The sequence below is a fragment of the Ochotona princeps genome, chromosome 3 (assembly GCF_030435755.1).
Source record: "Ochotona princeps isolate mOchPri1 chromosome 3, mOchPri1.hap1, whole genome shotgun sequence".
NCBI lineage: Eukaryota > Metazoa > Chordata > Mammalia > Lagomorpha > Ochotonidae > Ochotona > Ochotona princeps.
Window position 1 is genome coordinate 93,697,823 of NC_080834.1, and position 20,503 is coordinate 93,718,325.

A 20,503-nucleotide genomic window follows, 5' to 3' on the forward strand; every position below is an offset into this window, starting at 1 on the left:
AATTAGAATAAATTGGTTGACTATTCTTAATCTCCTATCTTTTATCTTACTACAACAGCTCTGCCAACAGGAATAATAACAATGATTAACAAAATTCTGCAGTATTAATAGACTAACTTAAGTATACAACATCCAAAATTAATTTTAGATGGATACAGTATGTGCCAAAATAGCAACTGAATCAAGCGGGTACACAGCTACTGACTTAAGCTTCGCTAGGACATTTCTCCCATCCAAGTACTAACCAGACCCGACCCTGCTTAGCTTCCGAGATCAGACGAGATCGGGCGCGTTCAGGGTGGCATGGCCGTAGACCGCTAGGACATTTCCAATCTGTCGATGAAGGACTGATCATTCATGTACTGGGTGTACGCTGGGGTTTTAAGATCCAATAAACTTACTTGAGGGGGATCTCCTGTTAACCAGCCTCCTTTTATGTGATGAATATAAACTGAATTGTCACAAAGAGTTCCTGGATTTACAGACATACAGATGAAGACTGAGCAGCTACCATCACTTTATATACAAATGGTAACTTTTAAAAAATTGCTGTAAGTTTTATTTGAAAACATCTTGCATTATGTTTTTGGAAAAGAAATGACACTGACACAATAGTTGATGAATTAAACTAGTTCCACCACAAACGAGACAACAAGCAGACGGTGACAGAAGCTAGTGGCTATACCAGTTGTATTATTCCAATTTCCCTTTGACACAGTGAGATGACCATGGCGTTTCAACCGCTTCTCCGTTCCAAAGACAGCTGACGGTCAAAGCGCCCAGAACACACGTCAGCTTCACCCTGTGACCTCAAGGACTATTTAGAAAGGTGGACAAGCGCAAGGAAAGAGGCAGGCCAAAACTCGATGCTTTCTTCTTCAAACATATGCACAGGTGGCGAGTTGCAGTGCAGGGTTCTGTAGAAATACATTCACTTGGTCAGTATAGGTCTGGGGAGAGAAATGCACTGTTTTAAAACAATTTTACTATGTCATCATCATAAAAACACTGACACGTAACTGTTTAAAGTTTTGTAGTTTCTTTATGAGCTGTAACATTAATAAACTGTTATCAAACATGATGTAAGCACAGAAAACATACTGGGACTACTTTTTCATGAAAAGAATTAAAACATTACATAAGTGGTAGGGAAGCATCTGTGCACGGCTGTATTGGAGTAAATGCCAGAATCACAGTTACTTAAAAATTTACCTAAAAAAGCAAAACTACCAGCTAAAAAAATGCATGTTTAATCTACAACTGAGAAATTATTCCCTTGGATATTTGGTAACCTCTACAAAATGGCCTGAAGGCAGCAAGGCTGCAACTCTGCGCATTTATTCTTCAATGGATTGTAGGGTTCAAAGCCAGGATCACCTGTTCAATCCACAGATACTCTGCAGTAGTTTACAGACTCACAGCTCAAGAGGTTCGGGAGTGCCTTAGAAACCCTAGACAGGTAGGAAACCAAGGGAAAACTGAGGACCCCTGCGGGCATAAATAACCATGACCAAGCTGTTACGTCTGTGGTAACCTTCTCTTTAGACAGAAAAAGGCATGTCCCCATGAGAACAAATTACTAACACTTTTAGTCAATCCAAATAAAAATACTTTTGCAAGTCTAATATGTAACATATATGTAATTATTCATTAACTATGAGCAATCAGCATTAAACAAATGCCAACTACAGTATAATGCTTTACATGCAGAAAATGTTACAAATCATCTTGATTCTTCATTCATCTTTATATTCAAAATAAATCCTAGCAGATCAATTTAGGTCAGTCAGAAAGCAATGAAATTATTTAAAAATATTATACTTACGAGATTCGGAAGCTAGTTTCACAGATCCACACAATGAAAATTATTACGTAAGTATTCACTTAAGCAGTAAATTATTTGGTTTAAAATAAAAAATCTGTGGTACTAGTGGTTAAATCCTCATCTTGCATGCACCAGGATCCCATATGGATGCTGGTTCATATCCTGGCTGTTCCACTTCCCTTCCAGTTCACTGCCTGTGGATTGGGGGAAGAAGTCGAAGACAGCCCAAATCCTTGGGACCCTGCACCTGTGTGGGAGACCTGAAAGAAATTCCTGGCTCCTGGCTCAGAACCGGTTCAGCTCTGGCAGTTGTGGCCACCTGCGGAGTAAACTAGCAGAGAGAAGATCTTTCTCTCTGTTTCACCTTCTCTCTGCAAACTTGCCTTTCCAATAATAATAAAAAAAAATCTTAAAAACATACAAATAAAGTCAAAACTGTGGATTTAGTCAGATCAGTTTTACTTACTTAATACAATTTATTTCTCCTGATGAAGAGCTTCAATGAAAGCATCTAGTTTTTCTTGAATTTCTCTAACTTTCTCTGTGGAGATAAAACAATGCATTAGTTAAATAAAAAATTAATTTTTCAAAGGCAATGTAATGCCTAGAAGACCTTTATTCACTAAGCAGTTTGGTAATATGTATTTATCTGTTTAGAGAAAAAGTCTCACCATCCCACCTTGCACCGCAGCATGTTCAGGTGGACTGGAATGCCAACCCAGCCATTTCTTGCAAGGGGAAGGAATGAATAATACCTAATTAAGCTAATGATTCTTTAGCACATAACGCTGCTGAAGGAAGTACAAAATTACTGACTCTCACACACAGAGATACATATACATTTATGTACTGAACTGTAAAGATTTCTCACACTCATGAAGCCCAAACAGGAACTCAAAGCTAGTAATGTCTAGAACATAGAAAAAATGTAAAACAATACATTTTTTACAAAAGCAAAAGGAAATACAGATGGGTAATCAGGTAGTGTTAAAATGACTTTTTTTTAAAGAGACATTTAGAAAACTCACAACCCATTTCCTGGAAGTTCAGTGTATTTTTGACAGCCTGACTTCCATTTTTGAAAATACCAGTTAAATCAATCAACATACTTATTTTCCTGAATAAGGCCACATTCTTAGTTTTATCATTAATTTGTCTAGTTGCTTGGAGACAGACAGCCTGCCCTATTTTTTCCAATAAATTTTCAGAGTTCCATATAAGTGCAGCTCATTAGCTAAAGAACTTTAATAAGCATAAGAGGGTAAGAGGAACATTTTTTTTCCAACAAATTTCAACAGAATTTTGCAAATTAATGAAGTCTTTGAAAAATAATCTAACTTAAGTAGTACAACACACAGAAATCTCAGAGCCTCAGGAGCTCTTCCAAGTATTTCATTGGGAATAACACTGTTTCAGACGAAGGGAGGGAATCCAGCTCCACTTGGCGTGTCCTTCGAGTCCAATGGGGAATGCAAATGAGCTCTCGCCAACCTCTCGCCCTATCGCTGAGCGCTCTCCTCGCCTGGACAGACTGCAGTACAGTAGTTACCACTGTCATAAGGGACTGTCTTGAACAAGATCCACGTGTATTTGAAGACACAAGAGCCAGTCGGATGCAAGTGTCTAACTTACAAAGTCTAATAAACAGAAAACTGCAAAATGTCCCTTGAAATGCTATACTTTCTGCAATTTGATTATCAAGACATAGTTCTATCACATCTTCAAGCCTCAGGAATGCTGGAGAGGGCATTTAGTTGAGTTAATAGGAGAATGGAGATAAATATTAAAACAGCAGTTGTGATAAACACATTCCTTTAACACTAAAACAATCATTTTGTCATTTGTTCTCCCACTTAATGCACTGATACAATGTCAGAAATGCTATCCTATATTTAGAAAGCATTCCATGCTTCTCTCTTACTCTAGGTGTGTCAACTGTGTGTTTTCAAATTTGACATTTCACTTGGTCCTCATACAGTCCTGCAAGTGGCAGTGCTGAAGGTGAGGCTCCTACAGCCTGGAGGGCTGGCTTAGTCCTCCTTCTTCTGATTCACAAGTATACTGATCCACTGCCATACACTGATTCTAACAGTCATCAAGCAAAGGCTATCATTTTCAGTCTATTTGTTATCATGTAAAAGAGAACTTTTACGTGAAACATGTTTGGTAAAAAACACAGACCAGCATAGTCATTGCCGCCTTCTAAGCAGTCCTATGCCAAAGGATGACAGAAACATTGCACAACACACTATCACAGTCTGACAGATATTACTAGATCTTAAGGGGACTAAACCTACAAACATTTGGAGAAACTCTAGGAAAAACAATACTAAGTATAAAACTGGACAAAAACTGTTCAGCATCTTTAGTTTCTAGAGTAAGGTCTGGGTTGGTACATACTTTGGAGGTACTCAGAAGTCCCCCTAACACATGGCACAGAAAATAAGGGATTATGGACTAATAATAAGAAGAAACCTATTAGCACACTTGGTGGATAACTGTAAGAGCAAGCCTGGATCAGGAAGCAGGGAACACATAAGCACGGAAGGTCAAGGAAAGCTGTCTGGTCACACCTGAACCAGACAGACAGCCCAGAGAATATTCAGACCTGACAACACAGTACAGTGAAGAGATCAGTTTTAACTTAATCATGGTACCTTATCATCAAGGCCGAAATACACTGACTGCATAATCACCTGTAGCTGTGAAACTGTCCTCAGACTTCACGTTCTGCATGGAAGCTACTTTACAAACAACAAGCAGCATTATTCTGCAAACTTGAGTTCATTTACATTTTTGATGGTTTTCATGACATCTTGCATACTAACTATGCCATATGACTGCACCAAAACTGACTTACTGATAAAAAATGAGGTTGAAATTTAGTAACTAAAACTCTACTTCTTTAATCCTTCAAATTAATGAATGCATCAGTATCACAGTGTTTTTGAACTCCAAAAGTTGATTTCAGGACTGCACAAATAGACACTAATGATGATCTAATTAAAGCATACTTCCCTTTCCAGTAAATATCTGAGTTAAAAGCTCATACCTAGAGAACTCTTATAACATCTGTGATTTACTTGATAAACTAACTCAGGAAGGGATTAGCAAACAGCTATTTCTGCTACACAGAATTCTACATGTAGTGAATACTGAGTCTACTTTCCATTTACTCAATATTTACTTAAAAGATGAGCTATTTCAAACATCAATTCATTGTGCTCCTTGATTGAGTCATGAATATTCCAATAATCCCCAACTCATAAACCGGAGCATCAGGGAATTGAGGCTCCTTGTCCTTTCTCCTTCCTTCACATGACTTGACCCGGTCTCTTGATCTCCACATGAATGACACTGCGACTCTCATTTTGCTTCTTAGTCTTGTGATACTGCTCTAAAAGTCTCCAATACAGACTAATCTGTAATTAGGTTCTGAATACACTGTGAATACCAAAAGGCCAAACCTGGGAGAAGGTTCACTTCAGTGGTTAATAACAGTTTAGAACAGGAACAAAGAGGCACCCACAAAACACTGCCACATGCACGGAAATAAATCTCCTACAACGTTTGATGCTTTTCAACAAGCATCAAGAAAAAAGCATCAGGCTTACTAATGTAGGGTACTTTAAGTGAAACACACATCCAAAGAATCAAATGTACCTTAGCTAAACCGTTTCATAACATGCTGTATACGCATCTGGTATGAAATTTTAAGACACTCTGTAGCTGAGACTCTGAGGTGGAAAGCTGTTCACTAGAGAACTGAATTAAAGAATACTTCTTGTTACTAGCAAATTTGTTCCTTATTAGACAGTGACTCTGAGCAAGTCACCTATAGAAGCTCAGCGTTTACGTAATTTTGGGCATTACAGAAACAAGGAAAGCAAACAAAAAGGTTCAAGGTTCTCAAAACATCTTCTATTTAGTCCAAAAAAAGTGTGCAATTTCCCAATCAACACAAGAATCAATCGGTCAGAAGCGCACAACTAAATCTAGCAACTATCTTCCTCATTGTGACCCTGCTGGGTTTGTTGTTATTTCCTCTAGAAAGGCTTGGTCATTCTCAAGCAGAAGCATGAATACAGACAAACTGCAATTTCTGCTTGTTATGAAAGAAGGTGGCGTTAACTTGTACATGCTGGAAAACACTGAGAATTAGGAAACGCAAAGCTAGGGATCCCAGGTTTCTGAGGTGTGGGAAGGCCAGTTTAATTTTATTATCCAGAAATTTAAATGGAAATCTCTGTTAGGGCTACAATTATATCTGATACCCTGAAAATTAGTCATGCTGATTAGGAGTTTTAATTTGTAGTTCCATGTTTAATTCAAAATAATACAAAGCATACTGTTACAGGCAAAATCTTCTCAAACATGCACTTCCTAGGGGTATATATTAACATAATTAATTCTTGTCCAAAATTTGTTTTTCAGCTACCTTTTTTTTTAAAGATTTATTTATATTTTTATTGGAAAGTCAGATATACGAGAAGAGGAGAGACAGAGAGAAAGATCTTCTGTTCAACGTTTCACTCCCCAAGTGACCACAACGGCTGGAGCTTAGAGAATCCAAAGCCAGGAGCCAGGAGCTCTTCCTGGTCTCCCATGCAGGTGCAGGGTCCCAAGGCCTTGGGCTGTCCTCGACTGCTTTCCCAGGCCACAAGCAGGGAGCTGGATGGGAAGCAGGGCTGTGAGGATTAGAACCAGCGACCATATGGGATCCCGGCGCGTGCAAGGTGAGGACTTTAACCACTACGCTATTGTGCTGGGCCCTTTCGGCCACCTTTGGTCTAACTTCATTAACAATCAATGAGTACTGTCATTAAGTGTGACTGTGGACAAGTCAGTCCTAGTTTCTTAACATACAGAACGAAGAAAATCTATCCAGAAATCAAAATTTATTTTAAAGTTAGGACTGAAATATACTACTCTGATGATATGCATCCTTATGACTTATTTCTCAGTATCATTTTATTATCTATTGTTACTTTTTACTAAAACATATAATCAAATTGCAGTGCTATTCTCCCAGGGCTGCATAATTCATCTTGGGAGGAACTTTTTTTTTTTTTTTGCAATGAATGTCTGAGGAACAGCAGGGACTGCTCATATGAATTATCTATTTAGAAAAAAAAAACCCTGTCATTTAAGATCACTCAGCCCCGTGCAGCCCTTGCTGTGTAAGAGATGCTCATAAATATTCATTCATTCTTCACTCATTCATCGTTGAGTGACCTGACGCCATCAATACTTAATTCAAACGTTAAAAAGATGATTACAGAAAAAGTTGAGTCCAAATCAATATGATTTAATAAAGAAGTTGCCTTAAGAAAGTCTATAAATTATGTTTTATCTGCTAAATATATAAATAGCTCACCAGCAATTTGTGGATAAAGTCAGACATTCTTTATAGTATAACCATGGCTGCAAGCCACCTCTTGGCTATCAAGATATCTTTAAATAATTTCTGTTTTGAAGCCTATTCCCCAGAAATTAAAGGATTAAAGATATATAAGAGACTGAACATAAGACTTAAATATCTATGTTCATCTATCAACGCCTAAACGTTGTATTTGCTCATTCATAGTTAGTTAATATTTCTTTACCTCTCAGATACTTCCACTTTCATATATAGATGGCAACCTTCATTTTAGGTAACTAGTAACGATAATGGATCGACCTTAACAAACACTAAGGAGTAGTATCGTTTTAGGTGCTGTCAATGTCCACATAAAACTTTGAACTTGTGGTACTGATACTTAAAGGTTCAGCTGTAAAAAAGAAACAATGACCTAGAAGATTATATGGGAGATATATCAGGGGTCTCAATAAAAGTCTTAAAAATGAACTAAAAGATACTTGTTTTGGTGTAAAGAATTTAAAAAATCCATACAGAATTTTATCACAATACACATTTGTTGTGAAGTTTTAGAATATTTATTTGCAAGAATTTCAACTTTTTTGGTACCCAAATTAACTTAGTCTTTGTTACCCACGAACTTTAAAAATGTACTCACATTAATTCTTTCTTTTTTTCTACTTACTTATCTGAAAGCCAGAGAGACAGACACAGAGAGAGCCATCTGCTAGCCCAACGGCAACGGCCAGGAGCCTGCATCTCAGTATGGTCTCCCAAGGGAGTGGCAGGGACAGGTGCACACTAGAAGAAAGTTGGTCCTGGGACTCAAATCCAGGTATTCCAATGTGCAGTGCAGGCAGCTATGGTGGCGTCGTAACTGCTACCTACCTACATTAATCATCTTTAGACCCTACCTATTTTTTTTCTTAGATAAGTCAAACCAGAACTACTTAGGTTGTCGGTCTACAGTGCGGAATATTAAAATACACTGTGCCATGCAATTCATGATTACATGGACTCACCATTGGACTGGTGGACTGTTGTTGTGCCCAGCAAGGGGGACTAGGGAGAGAACTTTCGGGAATATTTATGCTTCTAAGTAATAATTGCATGCTTGACTGAAGACCATCAGACAAGCAGTGATCTCAAAGCAGTCCATGGCTAAAAAGGTTGGAGTATATTGCTAGAAAAGTAAACAAAACCTTTGGGCATGCATTTTGAAGGGATTACCAATCTTGAACCCAAGATTTTGCTTTATTTCACTTGCCTGGATTTTCTTTTCCTTCCACTTAAATATTTTTTTTATCTTCTGCATAGGGACGAATGTTTGTAAGAAGTCTCAAATATTTTTTTTTAATAAATCAGGGAATTAATACACCAGTTCTAGTAAGTTTGTAGAAGGCATATATATGGTTTGGGGTGGTAGTCTAGTGGCTAAAGTCCTTATCCTGCATGCGCTGGGACCCCATATGGGCGCTGGTTCAAATCCTGGCTGCTCCACTTCCCTTCCAGCTCCCTGCTTGTGGACTGGGAAAGCAGTCAAGGACAGCCCAAAGCCTTGGGACTCAAAACCGGTGTTGGAGACCCAGAGAAACTTCCTGGCTCCTGATTTTGGACTGGCTCATCTATGGCAGTTGTGGCTACTTGGGGAGCAAGCCAGTGGATGGAAGATCTTGTCTCTCCTTCACTCTGTAAGTCTGACTTTCCAATAAAAAAAAAAGGAAGGTGTATACAGCCATTGATGCACACAATATAGCACACTATACTAACAGTATACAGGTAATTATTTTGTTGTTTTAGGAATTTATTTATTTTTATTTGAAAGGCAGAGTTACAGAGAGGAGGAGAGACAGAGGAAGAGAGGTCTTCCATCCATTGGTTGCAGATGGCTATAGCATTTCAAAGCCAAAGGCAAGGAGCCTCCTCCGGGTCTACAATGTGGGTGCAGGGACCCAAGCACGTCAGCAGGCAGTCAGTTTGGAACAGGAGCAGCTGGGACTCAACTCGATATTCATGTGGAATTCTGGTGCCACAGGCTGAGGCTTACAATGTCATGGCACCGGCCCCAGCAATGATTTCTATACCAGCAATCTGAGAACACACTACAAGGTAGAAAGGGAAGGTAACTTACCTGTCATATTTAACATTCTAGAAATAATTCCTGCACAGAAAAAATTACTTTTATTTCTGTTTAAATTTAGGAAAACTTAATGACTAAAATATGCACACTTATGTACTTCCTTTTAGCAATAAAAGTAAAAAATATTATTCTTAAGAAATTATTTTAAAACAAAACATAAAAGTTAGATCTATTTCAGAATTAGTCTACTGTGAATTACTTTATTGTGAATCTAGTGCATTACATGCTCCATACTTAATAGCATCTATTAATCCCAATTATGGCCAAAAAAGGTTGTTTTTACTATTTTTTTCAACTTATCAATGTATGACTGATATGCAAAAATTGTAATGGTGTACAACACAGTATTTTGATAGATGCATAGTTATGAAATAATAATTACAATCAAGTTAATTCACATATTACCTCATGAAATTACTTTTTTTTCCTGTGATAAGAATATTTAAGACTTACTCTCAGCAAATTTCAAGTATACTGTAGTTTTATTAACTACATACAGTCACATTATTGTACAGGAAGGACTCAAAAAATTTATGGAAAACATAATCTGATAAGTTTATTTTATAATCCATGCATTGGATTTTATTGGAATAGTTCTTCCATGATAAACATTTTCTATGGAACTTTGGAAGAATTCTCAGATGCATAAATCTCAGAATGTTCTGCACAAAAATAAACTTACTTTCGATTATTTTTAAAAAGTTATTTATTTTTAAAAACTTTTTAGTAGATGCAGTATATCTTATTATAATACACTGGTTTTTTTTCTCCAAAAAAGGTTCAACTACACTACTTCAAAAATCAATACATTTCCTTTTTTCATACAGAAAAATTAAATATCAACACATTTTTAAAAAGCATGATTTAGGGAACTGACTGAGAGGAGCAGAAAAGATCATTAAAATTTTTTTCCTAATTAAAATGTCATTATGAAAATACAGTCTTTTTCTTTTTTGTTTTCTTCTTAACTTGTAAAAGTACATTTTAATCTGAATTTTGCTGGGAGGAAAGTTGAAATATTTTAAGAAATAGAAAACCACCCAGGCAGCCCTTAAAGAGACAGGACATCATTTATCACTTGCAAAGACAGATTTATAAGAAGAGGGCCCCTTCTGTTCCTTTAAGACTGCAAAACAGATGGGAAGTGAATGGACAGTCAATGGGACAAGAAAACATATGGGCGGTGCTGCTGTTTGCATGTTCCCAGCATAAGAAATAGGTCAAGATTGTAACTGCATGACTGGGCCCTGGAAAAGGTCTTTCTTCAAGCTGTTACAAACGCTGCTTCTCATCCTGCTGTCAAACTGCTATAAATATTGGTTTGTCAAAAGACCTTCAGTGCTGAAGCTTTAAAAAGGAGGCCCAACACATGAATGTATCATGAGAATGATTCTTAAGCAGTCAGCTCATTCATGAAATTTTAAAAGAGAAAGAAAAGATTATGAAGACTGTAACAGACTCATGAGCCATACTAAAATTTTATGAAATAAATGTAGAATTAAAAGGTGAAGGCTTTAATTAAGAGAGATGAAATGTACAAATGAAATAGCAGTTCTATTTCTTAAATAAGATGTTGCATTAGGACAAACTACTATCAAGTTATCAAAAGGAAAACAGGCTGATTTCCCAAGTTTTCTGATACTTAGCACAGTAAGGAGATGTTTTTACTGAAATCGGATGAGTGTCCCCTACATGAAATGCTTGGGCTCAGAATGTTTCAGGTACTGCAGTATTTCCTTAGACCTTACCAGTTGGATGTTCCCAACCTAAAATCGGAACACTCCAAAAGCTGAAATTTTTTGTTTTATGTAGCTGTTCAAAAAAGTTCAGATTTCAGAGCATTTCAGATTAGCGTAATTTTTCCTATATTGGTTACAAAGCCAGATTACAGCTCAGAAAAATGGAAACAACTTCAGAAGTAACTTCTCATATTCACTAAATTGGAAAACCACCCTCCAATTTTAAACCAAAAAGTTTAACTTTAAATGTTTTATGAGGAAAAGGACAATCACAAAATTAAAACTACAATATAATTATATACATTGAGAAACCGGTTATCTTTTTTGAGGTGTGAAACTACGCATACACCTTTAGGAGACAACACTGGTCCAGATTCTGATTACTTACACCAGGAGAACATGTTTTAAAACAAACACATATTAAAAACAACACAAATAAGGAGGTTACATTACATAAGCATGAAACGTTACTTACATACATTCATTCAAGACCAAAACGAGTAGAATTCCAAAACAGTCCTAAAAAGTTACTGTCTCTTAAACTGATAATTACTCCTGCTTTGCCATAAATATTAATTTAACTTATCTCCAATGGCCATGACTTCCCCATGTGAACAATGGGGATAATGTATTATAAGCCTCCAATGATTCTGCAATGCACTATGCAAATGCGTGGCCGCGTTTGGAAAGCAGGATATTCATTTCAAAGGACCAAATGGTACAGCTTCACAGGCCCGAATGCTTGCCTGGATCACTGCTTCTCTTGATTTTTAGTAATTTGGGAGGAAATAGCTTTACAAAAAATAGAGCATAAAGATTATAGAGTTAAGAAGGAAGTCGATGGATAAAAGTGGAAGAAGCAGGCAAGAGTTTCTCTGTGTAATAGAGAACAAGATACAAAAAAATAGCTGGATTATATGGAATGATCGACCCATCAGCTTTAAGACCAGATGTTGTGGCCATCTTTGAAGAAGGAGAGATGTGGTGAAGGCACATGCAGGAAGGCCACAGTACTTTATACAGACCGCGGTGCGGAATGACTTTCAAAGGAGACTGGTTTTGCAGGATGTTATGTTACAACGTGGTGTCTGGAACACTTCAAGCTACACTAAGTAACTGGTACCATAGGTTTTATTCTCACTAATTTTGCTTAATTCTATTAACAAACATTTTTGAAATTCACTTACATAAAGAGACTTTCAACATGCTGCAGGAGCTGGGAAATAGAAATAATGGAACTGAAAATGGACTGGAGATATGGGGGTATAAAATGAAGCTGACCTGAGAGGCTTTGTGTAAAAAAAAATGTCCTCCACAATCGGGTCCTGAGAGCTACGTTCAGGATTTTGTTCAACTATTTACAATGGTAATCTACGGGTAGTGATAACTATTTTTCTCAAATCTGCCTTCTATATTGTTCAGTTTTCCCAAAATCCATATGCATTCGTTCTTCTAGTAAAGGGGGATTTAGTGTTAAAAAGAACCAAACTAATACTACAAACCAAGTGCAGTGCATCTGTGTAGAGACAAATCTGTTCATGTGATTCAAGAGTATGAAGCGGTTCCAATTTAAAAACACACCACTGAAGACAGTAACAGGTAGTTGCAGGGGGCAGGAGCTGAATGCTTGCTTTAACCACTGGTGAGTCCACGATCACCCTCCCCGCGAGTTCACAATGTAGTCTGAAACATCTCTTACATCACAGCATCAAGGCATTATCTGAGAAAATATCTGCCAATTTTTAGATAGAGCATAGTATATAACAGCTTCATCATTTCCACGGACAGGTTACTATGATTATGAAATTTCTAGAATAACTTCGAACTGTGCTATCCAGGGAAAAAAACACCAAAACTCTTTATGTTCTTACCCTATCTCCTATGTAACTTTTAGAACCATGATGTGTAAAAATTCACTTGTACCTGGTTTTTGTTAAGTCTATACTGTTGCATAGACCTATAACGTGTTTCGTGATTAAATTCAGTTTTCTATTACTGGATTCCACTTTTCTATCTTGCAAGTAGAGAGAACAAAAAATTTGATTATTGGGCCCAGCACGGTAGCCTAATGGCTAAAGTCCTTGTCTTGTGTGCACTGGGATCCCATATGGGCACCTGTTTGTGTCCTGGTTCTCCACCATTAATCAGCTCCCTGCCTGTGGCCTGGGAAAGCAGTCAAGGACGGCCCAAAGCCTTGGGACTCTGCACCCACGTGGGAGACCCGCAAGAAGCTCCTGGCTCCTGGCTTCGGATTAGCTCAGCTCCAGCCATTGTGACTGCTTAGGGAGTGAACCAACGGATGGAAGATCTTTGTCTCCGTCTCTCCTTCTTGCTGTAAATCTGACTTTCCAATAAAAATAAATCTTCAAAAAATGTTTGATTATTAAAAACAAAGATTAATTCTAGCCTTAAAAACATTATTTTGTTTTAATCTTTTTCACTTAGGATATAGTAAATATTAATAGAAGGAGGGGAAAAATCTCCAATTCTGGTTTAAATATGTATACTTGCCTTTTAAACACCAAAAATATCTTTACTGTAATATATAAGTAAACCTCACTTTAAAACATCAGGAAATACAATATATAAATTACTGAAGAAATTTTCATCAGTTAAAACTCGAGTTCAGAGCAAAAAAAAAAAAAAGCTTCCTAATAAAGCACTTAGTTTCAGTAGTCTCGACCATTTTCCAGCAGTAAATATCCTTTTAATCTTATGCTTGTATTTAATCAACATCCTCAAGCATGACTTTAAAGGATAGACTGAGGCCATGAAAACTGTGCTTCCTTCTAAAAGCTCCGTTGGAGTTGTGCACTTGGCCATCAGCAGCTCCAAGCACCTCTGTGGCCTCATGAGAACACTACCGCTGAGCGACCACTGCCCGACCACCCCCAGCATCGCTTTGTTCTGTGTCAACTGTGGCTTGTTTTTTTTTTTTTTTGCGGTTGTTTTTTCACCATAAATCAGAGTTCACTGCATCTAGGCAGATTCAAGAATATGACAATTTTTCAACACCTTCCTTAGCTCCTTTACCTCGTCAATGCCACGCTATTATGAAAAGTGCTATTTTTAAGAAGACAGAATTAAAAGAATTCAGTCACTTTACCCTGAAAAGCAGAAAAAAATACTTTTAAGAATCAAGCACATGACTATTTATTCTGTAGAAATATCAGTTTTCTTTTTTTCAAACATAAATATTTATTTCTACTTATTAAGGTTTTTTGGTGAGCAGGGTGGACTGCTAAATAAGAAATCATTGGTGGCCTACACATAAGCGCTTTTGATATAGAGGAAGTCAGTCTGCAACACTGAGAGAGGAAATGATCAGCTTCCGGGGTAAAGCCAGCCAGTGAAAGCTACTCTGTAAGAAATGAGATGCTGAGCCCCTCACGGTAGCCTAGCAGCCAGAGTCCTCGTCTTGAACGTCCCAGGATCCCATATGGGTGCCGGTTCTAATCCCAGCAGCTCCACTTCCCTTCCAGATCCCTGCTTGAGGTCTGGGAAAACAACTGAGGATGGTCCAAAGCCTTGGGACCAGGCACCTGCGTGGGAAACCTGGAAGAGGCTCCTGGCTTTGGATTGGCTCAGCTCTGGCCATTGTGGCTGCTTGGGGAGTGAATTAACGGATGGAAGATCTTCCTCTCTGTCTCTCCTCCTCTCTGTATGTCTGACTTTCCAATAAAAATAATAAAATTACAAAAAAAAAAAAAAAAAAAAAAAAAAAGAGAGAGAGAGAAAGAAAGGAGATGCTGGCACTGGCTTTCCGGAGAGACATACTAGGATAGGTTATTTGGGATGAGTTAGCTTACACCAAACCTCCTCTCCCGCTCGACCTTTTCAAATTTAAACAAAGAGAAGAAGGGGGGCTAATGCAGATTCTGTATCCAAAGATCATGATTAGACATTCACTGAACATGTATAATACAAGGCATGGTGAATTTAGGTGTGAAATCAAATCACTTTGGCAAAGTGGATCAACCAGAAAGACATGAACATATTTTCCTTTTCCAAATTGTTTTGGGGGTTGAACATTTTTTTGTTTATAGTGGGCTGCACGCACTGTACTGAACTCAGCAACACTACATAATACCTGAATAAGGTTTTAATCTATGAAGGAAGGCAAATAAGTAGGTATGAGGAAAAAAACCCAGTTTAAATTCAAGTAATAATGAAAGAGGCACAACGAAAAAAATGCAAGACAAGAGAAAAATGGGAAATATAGCTTAGAGATGTGCTAGAAACTGAGAGATGAAACGGTACGGAGGCCTTATCTGGTTAGCCAAGAAAACAGCCAGTTACTGAGATGCATAACGGATGCTACAGGAATAATCTTAACAGTTCCTGCTTTTTCTCCAGGGTACCTCCTTTTACTCCTTGGTGGTTATTTTTGTTCATGAAAAAATGTTTTCATTTTTAAAAACTCCTCTAAACCTAGGTCCCTAGATTTCTATAACTTAGTATGACTTTTTCCTCCTTTAAAATCTATCTTTTTGGTAAGTCCACAGAAACAAAATCAACACAGCACTGTGGTTGTAGTTCAAACAACAGACTACATTTCCAACAGTCATAATATCAGACTCTACAAAAGCACATGTTAAATGGGATGACAAGCTGTCCTGCAGTGAGGAATACCAGTGCAGGAGCAGGCACACAGGGGATAACGGGGGACGGAAGATTCACCTATGCAGCCTTGTCAAGACATCGACGTTAGAGTCCCAACTCTGAGGAAAAAGGCTGAAGCACAGAATTTCCCTTTCATGCATTTTTAAGTTCCAAATTATGAGTATAATAATTGTTCAGGCTGATATCCAGTTTCATCCACTTCAGGGACACCATTTTCAATCTATCATGTCCCCAAGGATCTGGCAGGTCTGGAAGCTTGAGCCCTTTCTAAACATACGAGAACAAAATCATTTTGGTTAACTAAGGGTATATATTTAGCTAGGTCCGGACTATTTCTAAATCTAATTTTAACACAGCATGAAGATATTCTTCATGTAACTTTAAATTAGGATTATGTTTTAGAGGGGCCAGGGTGGAGGTAGAATGCTCTGCCTGCAAAGCAATAAAATATGGAAGTTAGTTCATGTCCTGCCTGTCCCACATGCCTGGAAAAAGCAGCAGGAGACGGGCTGTTCGGGTCTTTGCATGCACTAGGCGGCCCAGGGGAAGCTGTTGGCTTCTGGTTTTGGCCTGGTCCAGCTCTGACTTTTGCATCTGGGGAGTGAATCAGCAGATGCTCCTACATTTCAAACAAATAAAATAAATCTTAAAAAAAATTTTTTTTGAGTCTGTAAAAGAATCTTCTCAGAGTCAAGTAGCTATGGTATGTGTAGCTTCTAATCTTAGCTATTTAAACTGGCATTCTGTTGTGGCTCCTTTCTTCATTACAATTAAAAAAAAATCTACAAATATATCTGTTTTTGTCAAATGGCTAGTATTAATTATGAATAAAGGTTTCATTTAAAAAATGATCTTCATTATCGAAATCTGGCAACTCAGAAGAAAAAACTTCTAGGTATAGTCTGTACTTTTGAGTTTTAGAATTAAAACTGAATATCATGCAGACGAAGACATAAAGGCTGTAACACTGCTGCTTTCTAAACATCCAGAGAAGGCCCAGGACAGAGGGTAAGAGCAGACTGGGAAAGCGAAGCGACACAAAGACAAGCCCCCATGGCATTGTACACTCCCACAGAAACAAACTTTACGTTTCCAGAAACAATTGCTTGCTGTCTGGGAGATGCTCAGGCATCAAACAATAAAGGATGGCCAACAGAGACAAGAGGCCGAGCACGCCGCGGCTGTGGGCAACTCTCCCTAATCCCTCTGAGCTCTGCTAAAAAGGCCAGCTGTTGCCACCTCGTGTAGGCAGTCAGCAGAGCAAATGAACTGCAGGAAGAGAAAAGGCCAGAGATATTGGAAAATTCTAATTTATGAGCCTAGTTAAGCTAACTGGTTTTTAATATTAAGAATATCAAACTACACCACTAAAATAAATCTGCACAACGGTAGCCCAAGTAAAGGAATTCGCCACTGTTCAGATTTTGCTGCCAAATCAAATGTTGCTATGAATTTACTCAGATTTCACTGGCGTATATTTTCAGCTCTCATAAAGGATTTCACGGTTGTAGTTGTAACAGCTAAACTTAGGACTCTGAGGGTGGACACAATACTGAAAATCTCTCAGTTCTGGGTAACTAGATATACTTCACTGTGGTGGAATCTGACAGTATATCTGGAGACATGTTTAAAACTCATAAAGACAAAATGAACTTCCTTTCATCTGTTTGGTGATTTTATCTACTTTAATGTTACAAATGTTCCTTCATGAGATGCTTGGTCACAGTTTTCACATAGTTTAAAAGTTTGAATTTCAATATTTCTCATATTGCAGGAAGTAACCAGAATGCCAATGAATATCACCAGCATCACTAATAGTGTCTTTCTGACCCAGCTGTGAAGGACACCTCCCAAAATAAAGAACAATTTCATGTAATTGTATTTCTAAAGATTTAGCTCCTATTTCTTCATTTGTAAAATGAGAAAAACAACTACACCTAGGTTCAGGAGAAACAAGTTAAAGAGGAAAGCATTTAACGGTATATCCGGCATACAAAAAGTATTCAAGTATTTATTAAAATGTCAAGTTTTAATACAAAAATAAAAAAATGTATTTTAAAACAAGGAGGAATAAATTCCTTAAACCTTAGCAAGAACATCTTAAATGACTACTAGTGAACCTTTTATTCTTGGGTATCAGTGAGTTTCTAATTATACGCATAGAAAATGGTAAGTATACTATGCATCCTAATGAACAACAGTTAAGAAAAAAAAAAGCTCAAGTTCAAACTCCCAAGCAACACAACAGAGATATCTCAGAACGAGCCAGGGAACAAATTACAGCAAAAGTCTATGAGATGTTAGTATTTTTCACTTGTCTTCTATGATAACAAATACAAAATAAATTCTATAAATCATACAGTAAATTACAATAGAAAGAACTTTCTTCTTTTTTAAAGATTTATTTTTATTGCAAAGTCAGATATATATATATATATATATATATATATATATATATATATATATATGGAGAGAGAGAGAGAGAGAGAGAGAGAGAGAGACAGAGAGGAAGATATTCCATCTGATGATTCATTTCCCAAGTGATGGCAATGGCCAGAGCTATGCTGATCCGAAGCAAGGAGCCAGGAGCTTCTTCATGTCTCCCATGTGGGTGTAGAGCCCCAAGGCTTTGAGTCGACCTAGACTGCTTTCCCCGGCCACAAGCAGGGAGCTGGATGGGAAGCGGGGCTGCTGGGATTAGAACCGGAGCCCATATGGGATCCTGGTGTGTTCAAGGCGAGGACTTTAGCCACTAGGCCACTGTGCGGGGCCCTAGAAAGAACTCTTTACTTCAGGCATGGTACGGTAGCCTAGTGGCTTAAGTCCTCACCTTGCATGTGCTGGGATCCCATATGGGTGCTGGTTTATATCCTGGTTCTCCACTTCCCATCCAGCTCCCTGCCTGTGGCCTGGGAAAGCATTTGAAGATGGCCCAAAGCTTTGGGACTCTGCACTCAAGTGGGAGACCTAGAAGAAGCTCCTGGCTCCTCCTGCCTTTGGATCGCCTCAGCTATGGCCATTTGGGCCACTTGGGGAGTGAACCAGCAGATGGAAGATCTTTCTCTGTGTCTCTCCTTCTCTCTGTAAATCTGACTTTTCAATAAAAATAAACAAATCTTCAAAAAACTCTTTGATTTAGTTCAATAAAAAAAGTTACAATGGATACCTGATTAGAGTTAATCCAAGTTGACACTGTATATAAACAGATACATAAACTTCTTGAATTATTTGGCAGCCAGCATTGTGACGAAGCAGGTAGAGCCACCACCTGTGGTGCAGGCTCCCATATGGACACTTGTTCAAGTCCTGGCTGTTCCACTTCCAAACCAGCTTCACGTCTGGGAAAAGCAGTGAAAGATGGCCCAAGTGCTGGGGGCCCCCACCACCCATGTGGGAGACAGAGAAGCAGTTTCTGCTTCCGGCATCAATTTGGTTTGGCCTAGCCCTGCCATTATGGTTATCTGGGAGTGAACCACTCAATAGATGACTACGGGACAGTTCTTTTGTAGATGGTGACTTGATCTGGGCTTCTCTGATGTATTGTTTTGACTGAACTTAAGGTATAGATCTTTATTTAATAAAAGTAATTTTATTTACTTGAAAGGCAGAATTAAGAGTAGGAGAGAGAAAATAGTTCTTTCCATCTGCTGGTTCACCTGCCAAACGGCCACAGGAGCCAGGGTTGGGTCAGGCTGAAATCAGGGCCAGGGACTCAATCTGGGTCCCTCAGGTGTGTGGCAAGGTCCCAGGGACTTGAACTACCTCCTGATGCTTTCCTGGGTGCATCAATAAGAAGCTGGAAGTGGAGCAGTTGGTGCTTGAAAAGGTGCACAATATAGGATGCCGGCAGCGTAACTTGTTCTGTCACAGTGCTGGCTCTGTGACACAAACCTTTGGTAATAATATTCTAGAGGTGACACTACATTTTTCTACTTGAATTCTATAAGGTGGAACATAGTTTTGATAGGATAGTAACTTGTAACATTAACTTTGCCCACTTAATGCGATGATTCCCAGACTTCTCCAGCATAAAGTTCTCCTTTCTCTCTTCTTGTGAATATTTTTTGATTATATAAATATTCCATCCACAGTTACTACATTTATTTACTTGTGTATATAATCACCAACTCATGGATTCCTATTTTACTCAGTGAATAACAATGTTAGCATCATGACGTATTTAAATGTTTGAAATTTATTATTATTATTTTTTATTGGAAACGCAGAGAGAACATGAGAAGCAGAGCTTCAAAGTGGTGGCTTACTGTCCAAATGGCCCCAGTAGTTGGGATTGGGCCAGGCTGAAGCCAGGAGCTGAGTATTCCCTCTGTCCCTCACATGGTGGCAAGGACTCAAAAACTTGAGCCATTACCTGCAATCTTCCAGGGAGTGCATCGGCAGGAAGCTGGAACGGGAACCAACGCCAGGACTGTAACATAGGCACTCCAACACGGGATAACGGTATCTCCAAGTGGGACCAAATGCTTTTCCTGCCATTATTTATTTGATGTGCAGATGTTCTCAGGTTTGGTCAGTTGGAGACTCTTGAAGATAGCCTCCTTCGGGCCTGGCGTGATAGCGCAGCGGTTAAGGTCCTCACTTTGAATGCGCCAGGATTCCATATGGATGCCGGTTCTAGTCCCAGCAGCTCCACTTCCCATCCAGCTCCCTGCTTGTGGCCTGGAAAAGCAGTCGAGGATGGCCCAAAGCTTTGAGACCCTGTACCTGCGTGTGAGACCTAGAAGAAGCTCCTGGCTTTGGATTGGCTCAGTGCCAGCCATTGTGGCTGCTTGGGGAGTGAAACATTGGATGGAAGA

At 38.5% G+C, this 20,503-nt stretch overlaps 1 protein-coding gene across 4 annotated transcripts in view; it reads right to left on the reverse strand.

Moving 5' to 3' along the window:
- Nucleotides 1-532: 532 nt before the first annotated feature.
- Nucleotides 533-20,503, reverse strand: part of OPA1 (OPA1 mitochondrial dynamin like GTPase) — a 77,895-nt gene continuing 57,924 nt past the window's right edge. For all 4 annotated transcript variants that reach the window (XM_058662103.1, XM_058662104.1, XM_058662102.1 and 1 more), the window contains 2 exons: nucleotides 2,292-2,366; nucleotides 533-917 (listed from right to left, as the gene is read on the reverse strand). In XM_058662103.1, the coding sequence (XP_058518086.1) occupies nucleotides 2,302-2,366 (65 nt within the window). In that variant the 3' untranslated portion in view covers nucleotides 533-917; nucleotides 2,292-2,301. The remainder of the gene's footprint in view (nucleotides 918-2,291; nucleotides 2,367-20,503) is intronic.